Source organism: Anopheles maculipalpis, chromosome 2RL (assembly GCF_943734695.1).
Source record: "Anopheles maculipalpis chromosome 2RL, idAnoMacuDA_375_x, whole genome shotgun sequence".
In the NCBI taxonomy this organism is placed as follows: domain Eukaryota; kingdom Metazoa; phylum Arthropoda; class Insecta; order Diptera; family Culicidae; genus Anopheles; species Anopheles maculipalpis.
Window position 1 is genome coordinate 8,094,343 of NC_064871.1, and position 26,293 is coordinate 8,120,635.

At 46.6% G+C, this 26,293-nt stretch overlaps 5 protein-coding genes across 5 annotated transcripts in view; 2 read left to right on the forward strand and 3 right to left on the reverse strand.

Annotated features, from left to right (window-relative positions):
- Positions 1-26,293, reverse strand: part of LOC126559425 (gamma-aminobutyric acid receptor-associated protein) — a 228,474-nt gene that overhangs the window by 31,342 nt on the left and 170,839 nt on the right. The gene's annotated exons all lie outside the window — the stretch shown is intronic.
- Positions 254-2,361, reverse strand: LOC126558479 (arrestin domain-containing protein 4). The gene is made up of 5 exons (XM_050214501.1): positions 2,204-2,361; positions 1,039-1,376; positions 790-972; positions 527-712; positions 254-451 (listed from the first exon to the last, which is right to left on the reverse strand). Exons 1-5 carry the CDS (start codon positions 2,322-2,324, stop codon positions 254-256), a joined length of 1,026 nt encoding a protein of 341 aa, XP_050070458.1. The 5' UTR covers positions 2,325-2,361.
- Positions 3,778-5,140, forward strand: LOC126558193 (uncharacterized). Its single transcript, XM_050214160.1, has 3 exons — positions 3,778-3,962; positions 4,017-4,990; positions 5,061-5,140. The coding sequence occupies exons 1-3, from the start codon at positions 3,778-3,780 to the stop codon at positions 5,138-5,140; spliced, it is 1,239 nt and encodes a 412-aa protein (XP_050070117.1).
- Positions 5,671-13,327, forward strand: LOC126556587 (protein ELYS). The gene is given in 10 exon segments (XM_050211916.1): positions 5,671-5,767; positions 5,845-5,965; positions 6,067-6,365; positions 6,434-7,231; positions 7,303-7,833; positions 7,900-8,371; positions 8,443-8,554; positions 8,671-10,600; positions 10,788-13,178; positions 13,263-13,327. Coding segments are annotated over 10 exon segments (6,813 nt in total). The 5' UTR covers positions 5,671-5,673.
- Positions 15,317-17,862, reverse strand: LOC126557447 (ATP-binding cassette sub-family F member 2). Its single transcript, XM_050213229.1, has 3 exons — positions 17,717-17,862; positions 17,124-17,273; positions 15,317-17,028 (listed from the first exon to the last, which is right to left on the reverse strand). The coding sequence occupies exons 2-3, from the start codon at positions 17,248-17,250 to the stop codon at positions 15,317-15,319; spliced, it is 1,839 nt and encodes a 612-aa protein (XP_050069186.1). The 5' UTR covers positions 17,251-17,273; positions 17,717-17,862.

The following is a 26,293-nucleotide window of genomic DNA, read 5'->3' on the forward strand; positions in this document are numbered from 1 at the left end:
TTATATTTAAGCTATCAAAGGAAGTATTTTTTTCCACATAAATTGTCATTCATACTCTCACAGTAATATTACTTCGCTGTAATGCTGTAATTTCGGCGGTTAACCGCTCCCTCCTTCCACTTTACTTTATCTAAACTCTTCAAGTATGGCACCATCGATCGGCCATTGTGCATTCTTTCCAGTATCTTTAGCCAACCATCCCGACGAATATGCGGGCGGATGTGAGTGTGTGTGTGTGTGTGCATGTTCAGTGTTATTTCTGGTCGTTTTTCTCGTGTAACCAAGGCCGAAAGATTGGTAGTGTGGAGGGATAATGTGTTTCCGGCTTGTAAATGGTTTCGGCCCACTCGTTCGTGTCGTCACCGTCTGCCGTTTTGAAAGGGTATGTACCGAGCGTGATCGGTAGCTGCAGTTTGATTTGCTTTTCCAACGATTTCGGTTCTATTAAGAACTGGAGAAAAAACCGTAACAGATTAAGCTTATATGTCCATCAATAAAAGCTACTATTCGCATATCGGATACTTACACAAACGTCGTACTGAATCCGGATCAAATGACAACCGCGCAGGTTTGTCGGTGGCAGTGGTGGCACGTAAAGGGATTCATTCTGCCATTCATCCCTGTGACCGGCCCGTATCTTTCCCCGGGCTATCACTGCCAGCTCTCGCTTCTCTGTCTGCACAACTTTATCACGTGCGAAATATTGTATCGTCTGTAAAAAGAGATAAATGCAACGGTTTAAGAGCAGGATCTCGACAAATGTCTCCATACTTTAACAAAAAAGCAAACCTCCGTTAGAGCAGCTTTCGTGGACTTGATCGTAACGCTGCTAGCGTTCGTTACCGTCGCCGTTATCATTATCGATTCGCCCGGCACATACCCTCCTCGATCGAGTATGATTTTACACTTGACGATACCTCCTCCAACGCATGCCATACCGAGATTATGCTCGATATTGCATTTAAAAGGATCCTGAAAAGAGTAATGTTTGCACATTAAAACGCTATACGCAATTGCTACCAAGCCTTCGCCGCTTACCGCCAGATAAGGCTGCTCAAGGTTCAAATCGATCGGATTCATCACGATGAACACTTGGTGGTTTTTGTGTATCAGACCTGACGGTTCGCGCAGTCCGGCCTTGCAGAAGTACTGCACCCAACCGTACCGTCCGAGGAAGGTCGACGGCAGATCGACCGGCAGTCCAAGCTTGAACGGGAAGCTATGTATGCCGGGGGACAGGATCGTTGGTCCTTGGTTGTCGGAATCGCCCAGCAATCGCATGCGGAAATCGATATAGTTCTCCTTGTCGTACGATCGTTCGTGGCGGGTCGACCGCACACGTACGACACACTCGCCAACGACATGAAAATGAAGTCCTATAAAAGGAAGAAACGTCCAGCATCGATTGAATCATTAATTTACGTAATAGCTGAGGTAAATTTGCGGTTTTTTGTTCGCTCTTTTTCTGTAGGTACTATACTCAGCCATGATTGGTGATCCTAGCCTCAAAATGCGGGGCATGCCTCGCAAATTACTAAGCAAGGGAGGTCAAAAATCAAATTGATCGTTGAAGAACCACATATAAGAAAGAAAAAGAAGGAAAAATAGCCATTCCTTGGAATTTTTGTATGATGTCATCATCGTGAATAGGATTTGTTGTAAGGCAGGTAAGGTTCGTTAAGAATTAAGATAATCATCAAAAAGGGTAAAATTAATCAGCAGCTAGACGCCGCATCTGATGCAGCTCTAAACACATAGAATAATTAATATTCATCATTGAATACTAGAAGCTGATGCTTGAGTCACCTTTCCCTATGGGATTAAATTTTGACTACAGTCTGCAAATGTACGTTCAAAAATAATTATTTGACCAGCGCGCGCACCACCCGTTTGGAAGTAAACCAACGTCACCGACCCCACAAAAATGGATAAAACAAAACTGGAAACGCACACCAACAAAACGGCATGGCCCATCGAGGGCGCACCAAATCGATTACACAAGCGCGGACCGTAGACAGGATAGAGAACGAATGGATGGACGTGGACGGTTGTATGGAAGAAGATTATAAGACGGCCTCTCGTAGGTTGAAGGTTAGCGGAGAGACACAATTCAGCGCCCCATTGTGACGTTGCGACATACATTACACACTTTTGGATGGTTTGCGTCGCAGGGAGGGAGGAAGTTAACGGCCACCCAACTCACCCAACACCGGTGTATCGTCCTGCAGCTCTAGCAGGACCCGTCCGGATAGAAACTGTCCCGGGAAGTACAGTAGCGACGTGTTGTCGAAGAGGATCAGAAACTTAAGCAACTTCCGTGGCATCTTGTAAAATCGCCCGCGGCAAACCCTTGAACCTTGGGGACGGGGGTTGAAACCTTGGAGGGTCTGTGTGATGTGTACTTTCAGCGCCGCCCAACCGTGGTGTCATTGGGTGGAGACGATGCTGATGTGTGGTGTTGTTGATCGCTACTCACTCCACCTCACACACATCGACACCGATCGCACAGATGCACCGCGAGAGGGAAGAAGACCTCTCTAAGGCCTAATTGCTGCTCCGTCTAAAAAGCTAACGGTTCAATCCCATTCGCAAATCCGATACATGGCGGAGTCACTAAGGCAATATCTATCACAGATTCGAGCACAAATTAGTCACTACTGCTCCCAATGCACACACTAATTGCTCGTCGATCACACACTGCACGATGCGGACAGACTTTATGCTACACGCGATCAACGGCGACACACAGCCATATAACCGTTGCGATCATAACTTCCTTCTCAGTATAGGCCCTCCGTTAGTACCAGCTTAGCCCGAGCGAATGAACGCAAGCGCATAGCGCCTCCAACCTTGCCCAGTGTGTCGGTTCAGCAGCAGCACCATTCAGGCCATGCTTGTGTTCGTTACATTACTGCTTGTATTCGCCCTTGTACAAACGGACGGATCGCTGTGTGAGTGTGCAGAAGATTAAATGATGTAAACCTTCAACAACGTCATCCCCCACCCCCAAAGGGGGAGGGAGAGAGCACCACCATCGCCATACGTCTGGCTTTATGTTTTATGTTTACGGGTTTTTTTTCTACTTCGATCTCTCTCCCTTCTACGGTGAAGCTTTCGGGCGCGGTGTGTCTTGCTCCAATGCTTTGCCGTGTCGCATTTTGTGCGTTTACTCACCGTGCGGAGTCGCAGACCATATTGGAGTCACCGTTTTGGGAGGTTTTTAAAAGGCTCGTCGCTTGCTGCCGTCTCAAGTCTTTTGTTAGCTCTGTGCAGATGAATGAATTGGAAGAAAATAATGGCGCGTCTTCTAAAGTTTTTTGCAAGGATTTTCTTTCTATCTCAAGCGTATTGAAAGTTTAAACTCGCTCAACATGCTTTACAAATATGTAAAAAAATGTAAAAAATAGTGAAAAGTTGAACGATATGATGTCGCTTACTTGGCGGGTTCAAGTCCCTTGTGGTTATGGAATTCGCTCGAGGCCATAGCAAATATTTTTGTTTTGCGTTTTTGCTTCGTAGAAAAGTATCTCGGTGCATTGGTTTATATAAAAAACATGTATGTTTTTTACCCTTCATTTGTTAAATTTTGTTTAGCGTAAATTTTGAAAGTAAAAATCAAACCAAATGTCACGTTCGACGATTTTGTTTTTTAAATTTGTTCTCTACCGGCACATATTGAGTCTTAAGAAGAGCTAAGAGGAAAGTTTATAAATAAAGGTAGAGTATGTTCAACCTCAAGAAGCTTTGTAGGAACGTTTATAGCAGGAACATAGAAAAATGATCATAGCACGGTTTGCCGTGGTTTGGATTTGTCTTGTGACCATTACATGCTGTCGTCCTGCTTCTCTAGTAAGGATCGTTGGTACACGGAAAGGACTGCATCGCTCGGAATCGGTTAAGATAAAAAGACAAACAGACGAGCTTAATCGAAGGTTAATGGGAATCGAACCGTCTCATTATGGGTAAGCAAATGTATCATTTAAAAAAAAATTTACTTATATATTTTTTTCTTTTAGCGATCAATTTTCCCGCGAAGAGCACAGCAATGAATCGATGATTCATTTGCGCCAAAAAGCCTCAATCGCCGAAGTTTTCCGTCACAGACTGATGGCCTGCGGATTGATAACAACTAAATCTCCCGAACGGTGGCGGGATCGTTTGATTGCTGAGCTGGATGAAATAATTACGGAGATTGAGCATCGGTGTGCAGTGTGTAAAACTTTATACGATGAACCCTGCCGGTATGAAGTGCTCCGGAGCCTGATTGATCCTTGTCCGGCTTGCTGTAGGCGGAAGAGTACGAAGAAACGACTATTGCTTACTCTTCAAAAGGTGTTGGAAAAGTCGTTAAACGATGAGCACGTGCAAAGTGATAGTAGTTCTGTAGGTGAGGAAGAGAATCACGGCCATGATTCAAACATTTGGCCTGTTACGGAAAAGCCAATGAGTAGAAAAACGAGAAGCACAACGGAGGTTCCTATGCAACTAACAACACGCTTCGGTGGAAACCCTCAAAATAATCATGCGTTGCGCGTTACTTCGCCCGATCATAAGTTTAAAGTTCCATGGCGAGTATCGCAGCAGTACACAACCGAACCCACCAAAACACTTAGCGAACACGGGAGTACTTCGAATGTTAATAAAACAAACGTTCAGGAGAACAACTATGACAGAGAGCCTTCCACAGTGCCCGTCATCAATGGACAGCCCGTGGATAATGTGCACGATTTCTTGCAACAGTACATGAACCTCGTGTACGGTGGACAGCCGGGCAACGAGCAACGGAAGCAGTTTTTTCTTGACCAATTATGTCGAAATGCAACCAATGGAAGGATCGTGCTACAGTGCAAAGATATCGCCGGACAGCGTAAAACGCGATCCTCAGAAAACGGCCCAGCGGAAAAAGTATCGACTTGGATTGCTGGTGAAGGTTCCAACGCCTCAGGTGACGTTCAAAAGTCGCTACTTTTTACTACCCCATCCATAAGTGGTAATGTTTTCTCTCGGTATCCATTTTTTAGTAATTTGATAGCAGTAGTAATTATGTTGTCTTTTTTCAGATTTAAGAGCTAAATCAGTTGGCTGCAAGTCGTGTTGGACTTTGGGCAGAAAAAGGGCTCATTGGGAAGGATTCAATTAGAAGTAATTCTTTAAAAATCGGGCGAAAATGAAACTGATGAAAGTTAGTAGTTTTTATGAAAACAAAAACACTCCCTTTGTAAATTTTTGAATTTGTCTGTTTCATCTGTTGATCGATTAAAAATTCACCAAAATCGATGTTGACATTTTACGATGCAAATGAACTACGTGTAAACAGTACTTAAGGACTGAATGCGCCAAATCCAAATATTTTTTTCCGAGAGAAAATCTTTCAAGCTGTAATATCTTTTTTAATAAATAAAGGTGATACGTTGAACATTTCGATTTCATATAGTTGCATTTTCCCTTTTCTCAACAAACGAAACAAATGCTTTTCATTACCTGCGATTATTGATATCCGTGTAGCAGCTGCTGCAGAGAGCTGTCAAAAGCGCCCGAAGCAAAACCGGCGCGTGCGAAGCCTTGCAAGGGAACGCAAGAAGCGGCATCAAAATTATTTTTTGTGTGAAATTGTAGTTTATGAACGAAGTAGTGTAGTAAGTTCATCACAAAACAGAACACAACAACCGAACAATGTCGTCCGACATCAGTTTGGAGCTGGTAAATGTGTTGCCGTACACGCGTGAACAAAGCACCGCTGCAGTCGAGGGCACCGTCGACACGGAAGGTTTGTGATTGCGGCATTCCTGCAGATGGAAACATTGTGTGCGTCAATGGTTTCATTTTTTACTGTTCGATTTGCAGAGAAACGAGGCGTACTGGAACGGAATAGTATTGCCTGGTACGCCCGTGGATCCGTGCTGGAAGTTTTCAACGTCAGCTCCAGCTTTAAGGTTATTTCACACAATTTTCATCCATGCACTAGGTGAGCTTGTCAGGCGAGGGCATTGTAACCGAATGGAACAACCAACCGTCCCTGTATGGGTGAAGTTAATTGTTTGTTTTTCCTCTCTACTGTACTTGTAGCAAATCCAACAAACCCTGCACGGTTGAATGTGTCGAAGAGGTAGAATCCGTGGGATGTGTGCTTCTTGCCGTTGGGTTACGGCTAGGCACGGAACAGTCTCAGATAGTGTTTCTGTCTCTGCGCGGTGGCCGGGAAGTGGGACGCATCGATGTACAGGAGGATGTGAAGCTGCTGCGCTACATCGATCCCAGCTCCTGTTCTATTGGGTTGCTGAGCAAGTACCAGGGCTGTCTTGCGGCCGGAACCGAAGATGGGAAAGTGATATTGATCGATCTGTGCCTCAAGCAGTTAAGAAATGGTAATTATAGACTCTTTACCAGCGTTTGTGTCATTGATCGTCTTTTAATTTAGCCTCTTCATTCACAGGATTTGGAAGGGAAGTTGCAATGAATGATCCCGGCAAACGGCAGTGTCACATTGAATTTTCGCGCGGAAATCTAAAGCAATTGATACAGAATCACGCCAAGATCCAGGAGCGTGAACTATACTTCGGTTTGCAGTTAAGCCACAACGAGCAAGCCTCGGTAGAGTGCATTCTGGACATTGTCCCGCTGAAAGTGATATGTATCGGATTTGCGGACGGCACCGTACTGCTCTGGGATCTGGTTGACCATTCCATCATGCACCGAATAGCGTCCCCGACCGGCGATTGTGCTGCGGTGGCCTTAAACTACATTGAGCCCAGTGACGATCCAAAGGCGTGTCTGTATCTTTGGATCTTTTATGCGCATCCCGAGGGTGCGTTCGCTTTTCTGCACATGATCATGTGTGAGGAAAAGTACAGCCAGGAAGGAAGGTTTGTGTACGATCAGTTTCTTTCCTGCTCGTCGCGGCTCAATCTTACTAGCTACGATGCGGGAAGTGTTCCGCTGAATGTGCAAACCGTCACGAAGAAAGTTCACCAGGAGGACGAACCCATTACGCTGAGCGTGCTGAGCTGGTTGGGCTCGAACGGCATGACGACGGTGCTGGTGTTTGATTTGAACCAATGGTACAAGGCGGAGATGCCGTACGAATGCGACTGGCAGCAGGAATTGACCCACACGGTTGTTTTCCATTTGAAGGAGGAAAGTTTTCACGCACGGCTCAACGAACGGTCGTTGGTGCTTTTCCGATCGATCCAGCGACCGGAGGAACATTTTTATCCGAGCTCGTTGGCATTCGGTAAGTCTTTATCGGCCAACGTTTTGCAATAAGTTACTATTTCCCATTTATTTATTTTTCAAACGGTACAGATATTATGAATTTCAACGGTATCAACTGCAACACTTACCGCTGGATCGGGTTGCAGAACAAATTGCTTCAGTATATCGAACAGGACGGTGCCAATAGCGTTATTCAGCCAGCGGGACTGTACGGAATGCTTTGTCGGGCTGCACTGTTGCCACAGTTTCACGAACCCATATCGCCCTCCGATGGCATTGCGAAGGAACAGCGAGAATTTGTGCTTTCCCTAGCATTAGAATACAACTGTCACATGTTTCTGCAGAGCTGCATCGATCTGTGGACTGACGGAAGTCACCTCGGTGCGGAACCCGAACAGGGTGTATCACTTTCGACGATAACGGACTGGATTTGGAATCGATCGAAAGCGCTGAAATCGGTGTGCAATCGTATGCTTGCCTCGCTTATGACCGATCAGGCCGGACGACGTGTTGATGCCCGCACGCAGGATGCACTTTCGCACTGTACGCGGCAAATGAAACAGTTGGCAGAACTGTATCGTACGATCATGACCGATTGTTTGGAATTTATACCGGAAAATGGTAAGCCACGTGGGTAAGCAGGACAAGAAAATTTCTATTAATGTATGTATTTCCTTCTTTTAACAGTTCAGGGACGCCTGGCGAAAGAATCAGCCTCGATTACTGCCGCTGCCGAGTATCAGGATGTTCTTCAGTGGCTGCTCCATATTGGTATTTTGCCAGAGGCGACCAATGAGGGTGAAGAGCCGGAAAATGACAGCTTGCTGTTGGTACCCTATCCCTACACACGGCTGTTGGAATTTTATCGCAAAAGACGTCACATGTTGGACGAGCAGAAGAGCAAAGCTGTGCCAGATTTATCCGCTTCCGGCAAGCTGCTCTTTATCGACAACTATCTGGAGCGTGAATTTGATGTGGAGACGGTTTGGAAAGCGTGGCACGAAGACACTCCAGTTACGAACAGTCAGGCCCTGTATCCGCCAAGTTCGTTGCAGAAAGCGTTGCGCATTTTGCTCATTCCTGATGTACAGCTGGAACGAAAGCTTGTACTGCTGATGTATCTGTTTATGGATGTTCTAGCAGCCGTGGAGGACGAACGGTAATTATTTTGCAACGGTTTTTGTCCTACGCGGATATCTTAGCCAACGGACTGCGTTCTTTTTATTGTAGATTTGTGAATGTTGTGCGCCAGCTAGAGAAATTTCCACGTGTGTTCAATGTGAAGATCGGTACGATGGAACGTGTTCGCGCATTCTGGCATCTGGATCATGGAAATGTATCAGTAAGCATTAGATAAACACACGATTAATAATTAACTGTTTTTTTTTTTTAAATAATGTTAAGCCATCGAAGACAATTACTTCAAATAATAAGCCCATTTCTTTTCCTTTGTTGCAGGAAACGGTAAACGAATTTCTTTCGCCACTATCGACTACGATCGAATTTCCACAATGGCATCGTGAGCTAATGGTGTCCGTTCTTCTACGCATGGAAGCTCCAAACCTCGCGCTGAAAGTACTCCGTGCTCCCGGATGTCCAGTTTCACCACAGCTGGAGCTTACAACCCTGGTTCAGAACAATCTTATCTCGGAAGCGTTTAGTCTGCAGCGCCGTACACCGCAACCAGACGGTCGTCAGTTGGTATGGTTCATTGAAGCTATCCTAATAGCTGGCACGCCAGAAACGTTGCTAGAATTCGCTCTGAACGACGAGGAAAAACATGTGCTCCGAAGCTATCTTCGAGACTGCCCGATGGAAACGAGCGACAGCTTAATGTTGGGCCATCTGTTACAAAACTTTGAATTTGTCGAAGCGGTCCAGTTTGTTGATCGCCTGGGACGGAAGCGCAATGTGGAGGTGCAGAAGGAAATTCTCGGCCTCTACCACAACGCACTCGATCCCATGAGTCAACAGCTGGCGTATCTTACGTATCAAAATCCAGCCGAGCTAGAACCAAAAGCGACCAATCCGACCAGTCCAAATGCATCGGCGGATACGCTGGAAACGTTAAGCTCGCGCCTCATTCGTCACCGAGCAGATTTTCGTGTGCGAGTACTACACCAATCCGTGGCGGCCATTAAGGAAGCTGCCATCAAGACGGGTCTACGTCACGATCGCCCGTTTTTAAACAAACCAAGCCTGGGGGTGTTCCAGTGTCGTCCAACGGTACGCAGTTTCAACGTTTGCTATCCGGTGCGACTGGATCCTTCCATGAAGAAGCGGCGTCAGCGTGATTGGGACGTTTCGGATGAGGATATCGCGGCAGGTCGTAAGCCACCCGCGCCGCTGCTGATTGAAGAGGATGGTTTTGGCAATCCGCGCAAGAAACGGTACCTAGGGCCGGACCGTGACATTAGCTTGCCGATGGAAGGCACAGGACGTAGAAAGTTTACCAATTTTGAAGTTCCCGTTCCAGTGATTCCCGAGTTTCGCCCGATGAAACCAAAGTTCAACTTTACTGCGGCTAACTCGACGATAATATCCAGCATGGGAAAGGTGTCCCAATCGGAAAAATCTACTAGCCACTCACCGAGCATTTTCCTTACGACGCCACCATTTGCAAAGAAACAACAGGTGCAGCGCGATCCGCAGAATCGTTCTGGTTCCGCCGAATCCGAGGTAGCACACGATGATTCCTTTACTCCTCCGGGTATTTTAAAATCAACCCAATCGCTTCAGGGTCGTAACAGTTCTCCAATCGTACCGCACGACCGTAACGCAGCGGATGGCGAGGAGAAGGTGCTACGTTTTGATCTACCACCCGGATCGAATACACTAGAGGATTCTTGCTTGATAGATGAGCCAAAACAGCTCCCAAATGAGGAGAAAACAGTTACCGCTGCCGTCTCCAATTTGGCTACACCGGTGATCCGGCACGATCTCGATCTATCGAGCATATCGAACGATGATTTCTACTCACCGGAAGTGACCATGGAGCAGAACAGTTTGCAGCAAGTGCTTGCGTCGGGAGGACCGTTCGGACGTCGGCCAATACACAATTCTCGACCGGACACTCCGGTTACGGGTGCAGTTCCTGGGGAGGGTGGCAACAACATTGCAATCATTATCGAAGATCACTACGAGGAGGAATACGAGCAAGTGCAAAAGAATGAGGTAGAGGAAGAGGATATGGGAATGGAAGTGGACGAAGGAGATGTACCACCCAATGAGACTGTGTTTGTGATCGAGGACAGTGATGGAGAGCAGGTGAACAGCAGCAGCCATCAGGAACAACCGGAGTTGGATGACAAACCTGCCGAAATCGTGATCCTTGATGAGGAATCGTCTAATCAACGTGAGCTTGCAGCTTCTGAAGAGTAAGTATTCTGTATTGCTGTATTGTAAGTAAGTAAGAGACAGCGCATTTGTGAGCGAATTTTATTCAATGGTGCGTTCGCCTACTATGAATCTGCTTCGAATATTTTGAGAGTTATGATCTAGTTCCCAAATGGTTGTTAGCAGGTTTTTTCTTCTCTTTTTTAGGAACGAAAGTGGGGAGATATTCGGAAATCAAGTGGAAGTGGTGACTGAAAGGCAGCTAGACGACCCACAGGAACAAATTATGCAACAAGCGGATGCTGTAAATGTGGCAGATTCGGTGAATGAAGAAGAGGAAGAAGAGGAAGAGGACGAAGAGGATGAAGTGGATCACGAGGAGGATGACGCAATTGATGATGAGTATGACGAATCGGGTGAAGAAGAAGAAGATGCTTATGAAGAATCGCTAGAGGATGAGCAGGATGAAGGACATCATGAAGACCAACAGGATGAAGATAGTGTGCTGGAAGTAATCGATCTTAGCGACGAGGAAGAGACGGTTCAAGAAAACCCGGAAAACATCGATGATAATCCGGAAGAATATGTGTTCAGCTCGTCACAATCGTCTTCCTCGTCGTCCTCGGATGGTAACGATGGAGATGGTATGCAACCGCCAGCCACAGTATCGCTGAACGCAGTGGCGGCCGAGAGTGCAACGGATAATGTAGCCAATGCTGAAGGTGGTAGTCCATGGCATTACGAAGAGTCACATCCTGACATGAACGTAGACAATCTTTATGATGACGTTATTGAGCTTGATCAGGTGGTCGAACAGCAGCATCAAGAGGAACAATCACTTGCAAGCACTGCTCCAGACGATGCGATGGGTTATATTCAGGTACCTACAACATCTTCCTCAACCCATCGCACCGAGGGGGAAGGATTGGTCACGACCGACGGTGATGGTGGAGAAGCAGAAACATCCGAAGTGGAAGATTTGTCTGTACCTCAGCAAGAATCGGACGGAGTTGGTGATGGAGTTGCTGCTCGTGATCTATCACTAGCGGCTGGTGATCATTGGCCGGATAATGTGGCAAGTTCTAGCTCGAGTGCAGCTGTTTCGACGTTGAATGCATCAGCACCGGTGGCAAGTACTGGAGCGAGTGCAACGAATACTACTACATCGTCTCCTCCGTCACAAACGACCCCAACTCAGGAGAAAGTGTTTGGCCAACCGAAGAACGCGCACGAGCTGGAAGTTCCAGCGATGAATCTATCCGTTAAACCGGATGAAGCACACGGCTCCAGTCGCAAGAACAGTAAGGGAGAAGAAAACGGCCTTACGGAAGATGCCCGGGCTTTGAATCTATCTGCTGGACAGCAAGAACTGGCCGAACAGGGTATAGTAGATGCGGACGATGGTAATGTTAGTAGCAATCAGGAGGAAGATAATGAAAACAAACACACTACGGACGAAGGAAAAATGGCGGTACAGGAAGCGCAATCATCGGACGAGGCAAAGTGTGAGGAAGTAGGGGATCCCGAAGAGATGGAAGTTGAGCTGCGAGTATCGGAAGATGAGGCAACAAATGACTACCCAGTCGAACAAGAATTGCAAGAAACCAAATCTGAAGATCAAGAAGATAAGCAAGAACTAGGCGAAGAGACCGCTCCGCAACATGATTCCCCGAAACAAGCATCAAAAAGCGCTCATCTGCGCCACGGTGACGCTGAGGCATCAACCTCAACTCCACGCACAAACGTCAAAACACGTCTGATGGCAGCGTTGGAAAAATCGGCCACAACAACCGAACAAACCCAAACACCGACCAGACGGCGTGGGATCCGTGCATCGTCGGTTCTGGCGGAAACAACGACCGCTTCCCTCTCGCCTATGCTTTCACGCAGTCGGCGCTTTACATCGGCGGATAATTTAGCCGGCAGCACTCCGGAACAACCACTCACTCCGCGCCGTTCAACGCGTGGAGCTTCGTTGGTAAAGGAATTGTTTTCCGGCAGTGGCGGTACACCCCAGAAACGAGCCCGCCGAACGTCACATGCATCCAATGAACCGGAACTTCCGGAATCCATCACAAATCGATCCACCGATTCCGTGGAAGAAGCACGGGAACCTTCGGAACGATCGTTTGCCAGTTCGACCGCAAGCAGCACGCGGCGCAGTATGCGTTTGAAAAAATCCACTAACATGGCCCATCCAAAGGAACCGACTCCTAGTCCTTCGGATGTACAAGCGTCAACGGGCCCATTGCTCTCCGAATACTCCACAAACCGTCGACTAACTCGGCACCAGCTAGCGGTGATGGAAAAGATCGGATCAAGCAGCAGCATCAGTGTACCACCACCGCGTCGGATGTCGGCGGATCGTCGTAGTCATGATTTTGTGACCGAAGAACCCGGTGACAGTGAGTCAGAATCGATCGTTTCGGACGTTAGCAATCAGTCCTCGGTACGAACGACTCGATCGCGTACTAGTCGTACCACAACCACACGCTCAAAACGTGGCAGCAGCCGGAAGCGAAATGAACCGGACGACGAGCAACGGGGAGGCGAGTCCGATTCCGATCAATCGCTAGTGTACGCGAGCAGTCAGCGTTCCGCGATGGGGTTGGAACCGATAGCAGAGGAAGGTAAAACCTCTCTCTTTCTATCTCTCTTTAACGTTTCCATGCTTCTAGCGAAATCCTTCATTCGTGTTCTCTTTATCATTCTAGGTGAATCTAATCCTGCTACTACACGGAAACGTCGGGGTCGGCCACCAACTAAAAACGCAAAATAATTTAACAAGATTTAACCATTGTCGTGTTTTCCGATAGTAGCTTTGCTAGTGTGTAAATTATATAAAACATTCGTGTATTAAACCGTTTTTGTTGGGATAAGTTTCTTTTGTTGAATATAGAAAATAAATGTGTTTTTTTTTTTCATTCTCATACCATAACAGATAAGTGTAAATGAATGAGAAATCCGAAATGTGTACTTTTGTACTATCAAATTGTTTACTCTATGAAGGGTTTAGTCTCACGTTGGTTCAGTATTTTTCACATATGTCCAACAATCGTCGGTCTTTGCCATCGTCAGCTAAACTGATACCCGGACACAGTGCTGGAGAATTCTCGGCAGAGACTCGGCAATACTCTCTGAAGAGACTATTCACGTACGGTCTAGTGAACTAAGTCTGCGAAATCAGCAATGGTGGACTAAGACCTTTTGAGGATGAGGTAGAACCAAAGCAGAAGAAGGTGAAAAATTGCCTGCTTCGATCCTCGAATGATACCCAATCTAGCATTACCGCGTTCGTAGCATTCGGCAGTGAGGTGCATTGTGTTTGTTGCATTAATTTTCAATCCAATTCCATAGGGACGGGTACATGATCTGAAGAAAACGATTTTAAGGGATTCTGTGATTCAACAACACCAACTTCTTCTTCTTCTTGGTTTAACGACCTCTAAGGTCATGCCGGCCATCGAGAATGGCTTTCTAGACTGCCGATTCCACGTAGTTGGTTAGTCAATCCTCACTACGGGGGGGGATGGGGGGGGGGGGGGGGGGGGGGCGGTCCGGATGGGATTTGAACCCCGGTTCTGCCGTTTGAAGACCGGCGCCGCTGTCGCCTACACCTCCGGGCCGCCCAATAACACCAACCTTCTACGTAATTTGTGCTGCTGCTTGATCAATTAAGCCGATATGTAGAGAAATAGCTGCATGCAAAGGCGAGCTAAAGGATGGTGGTAAGCATGCTCATACCCAAGGAGGAGACGAAACTTGCTGTCATCTTCTTGCTGGTCTGAACAGCACATGCTCGACTTTATAGCTGGCTGCTCCTCTATCCTCCTTTCCAGTCTATTCTCAATTTAAAACAAAAAAGTAACAACTCACACCAAGTTCCCTTTTTTAGTATCCTTGTTCTAAGAAAGAAAACAAAAAGTCGGAACATGAAAGGAAGAATATAGTGAAGGAAGATAACGGAAAGGACAATCAGCAAAGAACCAGCGGTGAAGAGTAAGAGAAGGAAGGAAGGAGAAAGATAAAGAGCGAAAAACAATATTCGGATACAATTTATTGCGTTTTTTCCTAGTCGTTTTATGCATAATTATAATGTTGGTGTGTGTGTGTGTGTGTGTGTGTGTGTGTATATAAGATAGTTTAAAAAAATATAAACCACAGTAGAGCAATACATAGTTTTAATAAATTACCAATTACATACGTACGTTCCGTCCTGATCTTGTGGCGTTTTATATCTAAACACACACGCACAACTAAACGAGCGAGCGTGATGTGCTGGCTGTCTGGATGCCTATCATAAGCTGTTTGCGCAGCACATTGTTTGTTAGTTTTGTTTTGTTTCAGCGAATTACAACAATTGTTTCGTTTATCTAGGGTGTAATTGTTGGGGCTTTTAGCTTTAAACCCTTCATTAATTTCTGTGGTGTGGTTTTGAAGATTTGGTTGTGTGGTTTGTTATACATTTTTGTTTTTCTTTAGCAGTGCTCCAAGGGAAAACGGATTATGGAAATATTACAATTGGTTCGCACTATGACGCGTCGTGTTAGTTTGTAAGGATTGAGAGTAGTATTGTGGGGCGGAAAAAGGATTGAAAAGTGGAATTTCCAAAAAGAAAACCTTCCGATTTTTGGAGTGAGCCTTTTTTTACTAGAGCTTCGAACCGAAAATGAACTCCAAGAGCGAGTTTTGTTGATCTAAGAAGTGATTGAGAGAAGAGGGGAGAAGAAAGAGACAAAAGGAAAGGTGTCCACCTTCTTTGCGCACCTCACTTGGCCGGTCCATTGTTGATGCGTGCCTCCTTGGCGATGTTCTTCTTCAGATGCTCCTTGTAGTCAAGAATGTTACCGTTCCACTTGGTGACCGTGCCCTTCTCGCACACCCAAATCTCCTCCGCCACCTGATTGATCAGCCGGAAGTCGTGACTAACGAGCACCAGCCCGCCCTCGAAGTCGTTAATCGCTTCCGCTAAGGCATCGATCGTTTCCATATCCAAATGATTCGTCGGTTCGTCCAGCAGCAGCAGATGTGGCTTTTTCCACGCCAGATACGCAAACACTACGCGGCACCGTTGACCATCGGACAGCTGACGGATCGGGCATACCTGCTGGCGCCCGGTCAACCCGTACCGACCGATAATCTTCCTCATTTCCTCCCGCTCCACTACCTCCGGGAAGCTTTTCAGCATGTAATCCAGCGGGCTAGCGTCCATGTCGAGCAACTCGTGCAGATGCTGATGGTACCGGGCAATGCGTAGATGTGAATTTTTGCGGATCATACCGGCCGTCGGTACCAGATCACCGTACAGCAGCTTCAGCAGCGTACTCTTGCCCGCACCATTCGGTCCGACCAGGGCAAGCCGCGTGTCCAGATCGATACCGAACTCGAGATTTTTGTAGATGTACGGCGTCGTGTCGTTGTACCGGAAGCTAACGTTTTGCACCATAATCACCGGCGGCGGAATCGTACCGCACGAGGGGAAACAAAAGTTGAGCTGCTTCTCGTCCACCGCCTTCTCGGTCAGTCCCTGTGCCACCATCTTGGCGAGCGTCTTTTCCTTCGATTGGGCCTGCCGGGCGAGCTTGGCCGAACCGTGCCCGAACCGGGCGATGTAGTTCTTCATGTGTGCGATCTGATCCTGCTCCCAGTTGTACTGCTTCATCTGATTCTCGAGCAGCTCAAGCCGGGTCTTGACAAACTGCTCGTAGTTACCGGTGTAGTACTTCAGCCGTTTCTGCGTCATGTGGATGATGTTCGTGCACACACCGTTCAGGAAGTCCTGCGAGTGTGAGATAATCACCAGGATGCGCTTGTACGTCTTCAGCTCCTCCTCCAACCAGACGCACGCGTCCAGATCGAGATGGTTGGTCGGTTCGTCCAGCAGGAGCAGATGCGGCTTCACGTACAGTGCCCTAGCGAGTGCGATACGCATCCGCCAACCACCGGAAAAGTCTTTCGCCGCCTTTTGCTGCATCTCCTTGCTGAAGCCCAAACCGTGCAGAATGCGGGACGCTTTCGCTTCCGCCTGATCGGCCGACATTTCATCCAACCGATCGTAAATGTCCATCAGCTGTTCCTGCGCCTCATCGTCTTCCTGGTCGACGAGCGCATCGGCCATCTTCTCCAGCTTGATACGCTCCTCGTCCACCTCCATCACGCACTGGATGGCGCTTTTCGAGCTGGCCGGTATTTCACGCGTCAGATGAAATATGTCGATGTGGTCCGGGATGGCCACTTCGCGATTGCCCAGCACGGACAGCAGAGACGATTTGCCGCACCCGTTGGAGCCGAGCAAACCGTACCGTCGGCCACAGTTCAACTCGAGCATCGTGTCCTGCAGCAGCTCGCAGCCGAAGAACGTGATCGAGAAGTTGGAAAACTTGATGTCACGCGAACGGGGATGCACGGCCAGCGAACCGGTACAGGCACGGGCTTCCGCATTGATCCGTGCCTCCTCATCCAGCTTCGCACATAGTGCCTCTGTTCGTAGGAGGTTGGAAGGCGTTTGAGAAAAAAAAAGTTGAATTCTTAGTTCCTGAGCTATTTGTCCAGTGTGTCCCTGCCCATTTACTTACCCTCCTCCGTCATATCGGCGGTAGCGGCATCACCATTCGAACCACCGTTCGCAATTTTTTTGTCATCCTTCTTCGTGACCGGGATGCTTTTCTTGTTGCGGCCTTTCTGCTTCTTGTCCGGTGCCATTGTGTTGTACGGGTGGGTTAAAACTGGACGGAAGAAGAGCGAAAAAAACGTAAGTGATCGCCACGCACGCACACATAAACACACATCTGGGTTCAGCAAATTCCGACGGGACGGGAAAAAGTGGGTTAAACCGTTTCGAGGGCGATCAAGTGTAACGGAGCTAGAATTTGTTCAGCCATGTTACCGTGGCGCATCGGGTATGATGCGGCTACACGTACGTCAGGGTATTTCTGTTCACAAATTTCACAATCTTTCCATCGGGAAAGGTGATACGCTAGACAAGCCGTAATTTGCTTCCGCTAGCCCACTACTGCTGCACCCGTGATGGTAGTGTGCATATGAATTTTGATCGATGAATGCAAAATGCAACGCTAATCTATTGGAACATCACATAGCAATTCCGACGGGCGTAGGCACCGCCGTCGGATAGGTTACGGAGTGGTGCCACTTGGTAAATGATTTTTACCTGAAATTTAACTTTTATACACTCGTTTGTATTTTTCGGCCTGCACAACACTTGACAATTGCGAAAGAAGGATTTTTTTCTGCGCGCGGCGGCATCAAAAAAACACATGTTTTTTGACAGCTGCATTCGCGAGAGCGCACAGTGGGAATTGCTCAGGGTGGCGAATGTTTGACAGCTTGTGAAATTTTGAAAAAGTAATTTTATATTTTTTCGTTTTGAAAATGTTTTATAGTTTAATAAACATAGAAAAAAAGCTTTTCAAAAATTCCAAAAATGAGTAAAGCATCCTCAGCTGGTTATAGGATTAAAGTTTTTACAAATCCGCATCTTCAGATCTGATTTCTATTGAGGCAAGGCAAGGAACAATAACAGTCCATCGGTAGAGATGAGAGAGACGATGGTCTTCACACGACATGACCGGGGTTCCAATTGCATCCGGAACCTTTCCGCGTAATGAGATTTAACTATCCAACTACGTTGTATTAGTATGTCTCGTAAGTCATTCGATGACAGGCGTGATCTAGTAGAGTCGTTAAATCAAGCAGAAGAAGGAACAAAAACATGCAATAACAGCAACGAGGCGGCCCGGTGGTGTAGGCGACAGCGGCGACGGTCTTCAAATCCCATTCGGACCGTCCCCCCGTAGTGAGGACTCACTCATCAACTACGTGGTATCGGCAGTCTAGAAAGCCATTTCGATGACCGGCATGACCTTAGACGTCGTTAAGCCAAGAAGAAGAAGCAGCAGCAGTCTTCATTAAATAGTATCGAACATTTAATCCCGTTCATGCCATCTTCCCGTACGCAGAATTGACTGTCGAGCTATGAATAATTCTAATTATTGAAAAAAATAATGCAACTTTTTTCATTTTATTCTTTGTTGCTATGCTAGTTGTTGCCCCACAACACAATTCTATAATTGATTTGGCAATTGTTACTTTTAAAAATATGTATGGAATAATTGTATAGCAAGAAACAAACATTCACGATTTGTTGTCACGTGTACAAAGTATTTGTAGCGCTGTCTAACTGTCAGAGCACTGCCTAAGCATCTGCACACCGCCTCACATCGTGAATGAACAGATCGAGAGGGAGAGCGTGTGAGACAGAGAGCAAAGGAAATATTCGAGAGCACAGCGCCGTTAGGAAAAAGGGATATTTTATTCCGAAGGAACACGTTATCCATCTTTCACTAGCGCGCCTCCATCGAAATGTTGTTATCTGGAAAACATCGGCATTCTCTATTGTTTTTTCTCGATTAAATGTGTGAAAATGGTGAGCAAAATAGTTTTGTTTTATTCATAACACTTACGAACCAATTGAAAATTTTAGTTTATGAGAAAAAACTATTAAAATTCCAAAAAACCTCAAACGAAAGAGAGCATACGCGGTAAATGCCGCCAGTTACTGTTTTGAACCGATATTTGCCAAGTGTGCCGCTTGCTGAAAGTGGCCACACCGGGAGTGGGTTGCTTTCGCACGCGAGAGAGACCAGCGATGCCTCTCAAATCAACGTTGACTCTCGATGCGTGCGGGCGTGCGTTGTCCAACGTTCCGCGACAATGTTGTGAGTGTAAAATGTTGTTAGTAAAGCCGTAGCCAAGTTGTGTTCTAACGTGTGTAGAAACTTTCCTTCCGAGTTTGGTGCATATTGGACAGTAGCGAGAGGAAGAAGCAAACACGGCGAATTGCAGACCTTCAGGGTGTGGATCAGCTTCATTCCAGCTTGGGGTGAATCTTACCGTGTTGTGCAGGTGAAGAAAAAAGAGTGCGCCTTGTAGCAGAAGTGGTGTTCTGCCAAAGTTCTCTCACTCTGTGACTTCCCGATCCGAACCACCCAGAAGTGGGCGAACAAGTGTGGAGTTTCCGATTGCAGATTTCCACGTTTGGCAACACCGACGAAACGAACGGACGTACAAAACGGTCCATGTTTCATTGTGCCATTGTCTGGCAGTTGGTGCCACCGTTCTCCAGTGGTGTTGAATGTAGACGATGATGTCTTCCTTTGAACTTCCTCTCCGGTGCACTTCCTGTGCGGGAACGAAATCCAGGAAATAAGCAAAAAGAAAAAAAACCTTTCCAAATGACATCACCCGCGAAGAAGCAGACCGCATGCAACTGCCCCCTGCATCAATGCTTACTTGGATGATGTACCTCTCGACATCTACACTGTGTCGTAAGCTGGCGAACACAAGTAGGCTGGTAGATAACAAGAGCTAGAGAGATCTGTCAAAATAGTACTGCTGGATTGGTGGCTACTGAGGCCGGAATTTGCCGGTTTCTGACGCACAATGATAAGCATCCCGAGCGATAGTGGAATGAGCGTGCTGGTGCTTCCTCAACATTTATCCGGTTTTCCTTTGTACGGTGGAATTTGTTCCTGATTGTACGATGATCTCGTCCTGCGGCGTTTCCTAGTGTTTCGCGAAGTGCAATCCGTGTGTGTTTGTGTAAATCCGTTTCCTTGCGTAGTGCGTAGTGTAGCGACCGAGCGCCTCTAGGGCCCTCTAGGATAGAGAATTCAATCGATAAGATTGTTCAGTGCACAAGAAGTGGTTACCGATACTATCCCGACAAAGTATCGGCGTAGTGTGTGTGTGTATATGATACGGCTGTTGAGCAGAACGTGGGCCGGTTTGAGTGTTAGTTTCGATTTCATTCGTGTTGCTGTAGGTCCTTAGGATTACAGCTTCCTCGTTCGAGTTTGGTAGGTAAGTGATTCCAATATTACCCGAAGCCCTTGCTTGCTTGCTGAGTCCTCCTGTCTGCTCGTTTCTTTGTGTGGTGGCTTGAGGATTTTTCTTCCCTTCGTGGGTCGCCATTGCTTCCCCAAGTGCAGCAGGCCGTGCATCAGGCCACGACCACGCTGGTACCATATGGCTGGTAACGTGGACCACTGCCTACTGTAACCGAAAACCTCGCCGCTTGCTGTGGGGCGCGTGTGGGCCGATTAATGGGAATGTGTTGTGGCCACGGCCGAAGAGAATGAATAATTGCCGGGGCTGATGAGTAGGTGTGAAAGCGCTGGAGAAAGGAATCGAGATTGAGTTCGTGGGGCAACAACATGGGGAGGTGTGGAAGTGTCTGGCCTCAAAACGCCAATCGACACGAATCGATCGGGTTCGAGGCAAATGTAGAGAGCGAGAGAGAACACACGATCATGTTCGAGTTGTAACTGCATCGAACTGCAGCTGATGACCGCCACCAGACCAGGGGAATCATCCCACATACGAGATAGCCCGATGGGTGCGCATCGGGAGGTCGAAAGGATCATGCTTTAGCACGACGGGGTGCATCCGTTTAACGTGACGATGGGTTCCCTGTCAGACCATTCCATCTTGTTAGAGCGCTTCCCATCGCGTTAGATTCCTTTTGCGCGAAGCTCTTCGTTCACTCGAACGAGACCCATTTTGTGTTGAAAATGATGGCACTTTAATGAAATTATCAACTTCATGTTAGTGACGGTGTGAGCCAGAGTGCTTGCATGTTACGAGATCTTCCTGTGCGATCGAGTAGATATTTTGATTGGAAACATTTTTATTGCGACCAGCGTGCTACCAGCGTACATCTCTGATCGACACTTTCCCAAAACTGGGCAAGCATCCCTGGCCAGGAGGATCTGAATGAGTTTTTCATGAGGTCAATAAATATTTTTATCACCTTTTTGATGCTGCCATTGGAAGCGCGAGTTGGAAAGGTTATGTTTCCTTTTGTCCCATGGCGATCCTCAGAGTCGTCATTATCAGCAAAGAAAGGTTGGGAGATTGTCATCTCAATTTAGATAAAATCTGCCTCTGAAGTTTGCTTTGAAGACGATCGTAAAGATTGCCGCTCATCAGCGTTTAACTTACTACTTTGAATGTTTCTGAATATTAAACACGAGAGATCATTTCAAGAACCGCAATCACTTCTGTAGGATGCAAAAATCGCATCAATAAGACGGTTAGTATAATGTGTTTACTCTCCGGTAGTAAACTATTTACTGATCTACAATCATCATTAAACGTTCCGACACTTGCCACCGGAATAGCAGTATTGAACTCCTCATTTATTGCATCCATTTGCCCAGCTGTTTAGACTCGTGAAGCCATTCGCCATCCAGTGCGGTACCGACCGATACAACGGCTCGTCAAACGGTGGTTAGCACGTTGTTTGTTTTATTTCTAAATAACAAAACCCTACCCTACGCTTATCACTCATCGTCTGCGGCACGTTGAAGCCGTTGATAGTTCACACAGCGGGTCTGTCTGCGGGTTTTTTTCCACTCCCCCAAAAACCCGGGGCGATAGAAGGAGCGGACTTGCTGTTTTTTTCTCCTCCAAGAATGCATAGCCAACATCGTTGAAGGAAGAACATATCACACACATTCCGTGAGGTTTTGCATGTTACTGGAGTCAAGCAAGTTACAAAACCTGCAGCATGGGTGGTCTCGCGTGAGCGGGACCAGAAGTTTTACGTTGTTCGGTTTTGTTTGTACACATCCTTATCGTAGTTCTCACATTTCCCTCCGAGTGCTGCAGTAGTTCGGGATGATCCAAGGTTACACGATAGCAAGCTACAGTAGTTCCAGCAGTTGTTCACCTTTGCACCGATAATGGAGAACCGATGCACGGCCAAAACTTCCACCGAAAACATATTAACACATCACGTATGATCGTCTAGTAAAGGTTATCTATCTCAAAACCTTGGCGTAGTCGTTATCGGAATCTCGGAATCGAAAATAAGCGAACCCGATTCAGGCCCACTATCACACACACACACTGGTCAGCTAAAGAGCTCCAAAGACCCTTCGGAAGATCTTGAAAACACGTTTCCATCCGTCCGGTTTTCTTATGCCGGCGGCTTTAGACTCCACGCGTCCGTAAGTAGCTTAAATCCGGAGCGGATTTGGGGACAGTTAGAGCCCATCAAAAGTGACACGCTCGGGTGGAGCAGGGAAAGATACGGCGTGTCATCGGTGTATTCCGGTTTTTTTTTCGTTCGTTTTGGAAAAACGGCGGCGATTGATCAATCGCTCTAGGGCAGGTGATTGGCAAACTATGTCGCTGCTTACCAGTTTGGGATATTAGCTCTCTCTAGCACACACAAACACTCACATCGTGTTTTGGATTTGCATTCCGTAACCGTTGTACAACCGTTACAAGCGTTTGCTGTACCGAAACCGAATGTTTTGGTAAGCAATGGCCACAGTCAGAACAAACTTCCTACCCTAACGTGTGATCGTGTCAAAGAGATGTGCAGCATTTGTGCAGTTTTTAGGCCACACCGGTGAAATTGATTACCATATGATGATGTAGCTTTTCTAGCTCATTTACATCAGCGCCCGGCAAGAGCTAACCAGCGCATGGCCTAGGTCTCTCGGGTTGCAGCAAACCATTTTCTCTACTCCGGCACCAGTTCCTTCAGTCGCAACGTTTGCGGATGATCGTGCCTACATGCTGCCAACGACCAGCATAATACCTTACGTGCAAGAGAACCGAATCCCCCATTGCTCACGACACATCTTGCGACATGGGAGGGAGCTGGTTGGTGTCGCATAGAGTGCTTACCGTCGCTTCAAACTCACCCTCCCCTTTGCTAGGCCCTTTCCGGAGGGATCGATCGTAACGAACCTCATTTTCCTAAGGACCGTTTGTCTACCACAAGATCTACGTTCGGTGAAGGTAGCGCTAGCTACCTTCTTAGTATGCCCCGGGTATTCCGTGTGGCTTTAACGCTCTACCACTTGGAGTAGCTTCACGCCGCTTCACGCCATTTGAAGGCTTTGCAAAGGCGAGCCAGATCGAGAAGAATACAGTGCTGCTCACACCGTTGTGCAGATTATCGAGATTTTTGGGTTGAACAAAAAATGTTACTTTAAGTTTTTTGGCGTGTAATAGAAACCCCAAAAATTCTTATTTAATTTATTGTGTGTAAGAAAACTTTCACTCATCAGTTATAAGCCACAAAACGCGAAATGCCAATCGAAAAAAATTATTTTTTATTCTATGTGTACATAAAAAAACGTGCCCATGTTATGGAAGATCGGTCTCGATAAGCACGCGCGAACATGGCGAATCGTTTTCGTATTGAAACGTACAGCGAGAAGGCCATTAGAAGGAACAAGCAAAATTTAGTGCAAAACTGTTTGACAAATTAACGCCGCTGATAAGCGAGGTACATACATCAAGGTTGGGAATGATGGAAGTAACAGGAATGCTACAATAAAAAGCTTACCGAAAATTAACGACCAGTTTGAGGGTATGACTTAATCATTCTTTTCGTGTTGGAAAACCACATGGACCCATATGGTTGTTAAGTTCTCTGCTAATTAATTAGTAGTTTGTTTTGGAGTGTTTTGGGGAATTGGAACGAACGAAGTGTAGCATTTTAATACACATTAATATATAAAAATAAATAAATTAAAAATAGCAGTGGGCTGAAGGGCTAAGAGAAGTCACCGTTGCATTAATATTGGTGCATTTGGAGTTAGTTGAGCACGAGGCGAAAAGCCCTAATAGTCTGAATGTTTATGAAGAGTAGATTAATTAATCTTTAGACTGAAGACTGATCATGGTTTAATGCGTAAGCCGTATAATCTTTATATAAATTGTACAGGGTGTTTTCGACAAATCAATAATTTTAGTTTTAATGGTTACTTTAACGATTAAAAATCTAAAATCTATTTGGCAATATGGAATGTCAAAATAAAAGCTTTTGGACTAGTTACAGCCAAGACAAAACTTTACTAAAACTGGTTTGCTTCCAACAATCATAGGAGAAGTGTTTCATGGGTTATGATTAAAAATATAAAATAAATTAAATTAATTTTACCGCACATAACCAGTCCGATTTGGTCAAGTGAATACCCTTCCGTTGCATTTTGCATGCCTATAAAAAACCCTCCCTTTAAGTTTTGTTATTAAAAACGCACACAAACAGTAGTACAAAACAAAGAAGCAATTTGCTTCACTTTACACTGCATTCGGCTCGGTTCTGCATTTAGTATGCAGCGTGAAGCAATGTGCAACCATACTGCCGCCGTAAACCATAATTTATTGTAGATCAAACTGTTTGCTACACCGCATCGGCTCGGTATGGCGCATGCATGCTAATTGTGTGACGCATACTGTGTACGCGCCATTGGCCAAACGGTGCCAATGTGTCGCATGCATGCGCGAAGCAAACCCCCGAAAGGAAAGGGATCGAGCTGATCAACCGTTTATACCATTTTTTTTCTTCTGTCCACCTCCCTGGTTTGCTGTTTGCTGCTGCTGCTGCTGCTACCCATCGATCGATTGAGATAGGAACAGCAGCACGTTAAGGGTTTTGCATGCTGCTTTTCATCTCATTTGCTCCACCGTGGTAGTAATCCCCAAAAGAGGGTGGGTGGGAAGTGGGGTTGGGAGAGAAGTTGCACGCTTGATTATTGTTATTGCTCATACGTTAGCATCCCACCTTGTGAGGGGATGTGTTGGCGCTCCGCTCTGCGCTTGCTCGCCGTAGTAAGATCCTCCCGATCAAAAGCGCAATCGAACTTCATGGACTTTATGTTGTTGGTTGGGGCTGCTCGCCAAAATCCAAAAACATAAGTGCCCGGGAGGGAGGGAAAGCGGGAGACACACCGTGTCGTTAGCCATTCGGTCACGGAACAGCGCACGAAATGAGCTTCGAACTCGGGCGCGCGCGCGCGCTCGGCATACACGCGGTTGAGATTATTTTATTACTTGTCGCAGCCAGGCCACCAATCTCCGTTGCCAGCCCCGCGTGGAGACTCCGCAACACATCTTGAGTTAGTGTTGAATATGTGTGTGCGTATTGGTGTGGATATATTACTTTGTTCCTTCCTAAAAGCTGCGCCAACACGCGCCTTTTTCGCTTTTGCGTATGTAGATGAGTGTGTCTTACAGGGGGCGGCGACGTTAATGTGTGTAGGCAGCGTGTTGGAAGTAGAAGCAGGAGGAATGTACGGGTGGAGGAGACAACAACAAAAAGAAACATTAAAATAGGCTCCAGACCAGAAGAAACCATCCAATAGACCAAAGCAGAGCCTCCAACATTCGTGAAGTTCGTCTCGCGAAGAAGGGGACCCCGGGAGAGTGCAGAAGAAAACGGGATGGGATGGATGAGATGGCAAAGAAAGATGGTTCAATGGTCGATTCGTCTCTAAGTACACCCACCCACCCATACGCCCTCCACGGCCCATCCTCACGCATAGTGAACCGGTCCGTAGTATAAACAGGACAAAGCGGAAGACTTTTGTTTGACCGCGAGTATGAATCGCGACTTGGACCAGCTCGCGGTTTGAAGTATGAGCATATGAATGTTTGGCGTTCAATTTATGAACTTCTCCAGCGTTGAGATGAAGCCAATCGATGGAGCTAAAGTGGAAGTAAAACCAAAAAAAAAAAAGCTGACCACGAGGGCCTGGGAATATGTCGGCAAAAGTGAAAGATCACCACTGGTTTTGGACACTGTTTTGTGGTGATTGAAGTTGAAGTTATGATTATATCATTTTTGGAGCTCATCGTTACCAACGCGCCACGCTATTATCTCGCTCGCCGCTGGGTTGGGTTTTGTTTATACAAAGCTAACGAT

Coding starts and splice junctions, on each gene's coding strand:
- LOC126558479 (XM_050214501.1), bottom strand. CDS start 2,324: ATGCCACGGAAGTTGCTTAAGTTTCTGATCCTCTTCGACAACACGTCG. Junction 713..789: donor CGAAAGCTGCTCTAACGGAG/GTTTGCTTTTTT, acceptor CTCTTTTTACAG/ACGATACAATATTTCGCACG. Junction 452..526: donor GGATTCAGTACGACGTTTGT/GTAAGTATCCGA, acceptor TTTTTTCTCCAG/TTCTTAATAGAACCGAAATC.
- LOC126557447 (XM_050213229.1), bottom strand. CDS start 17,250: ATGGCACCGGACAAGAAGCAGAAAGGCCGCAACAAGAAAAGCATCCCG. Junction 17,029..17,123: donor CGCCGATATGACGGAGGAGG/GTAAGTAAATGG, acceptor TCCTACGAACAG/AGGCACTATGTGCGAAGCTG.
- LOC126558193 (XM_050214160.1), top strand. CDS start 3,778: ATGATCATAGCACGGTTTGCCGTGGTTTGGATTTGTCTTGTGACCATT. Junction 3,963..4,016: donor ATCGAACCGTCTCATTATGG/GTAAGCAAATGT, acceptor TTTTTCTTTTAG/CGATCAATTTTCCCGCGAAG. Junction 4,991..5,060: donor TACTACCCCATCCATAAGTG/GTAATGTTTTCT, acceptor GTCTTTTTTCAG/ATTTAAGAGCTAAATCAGTT.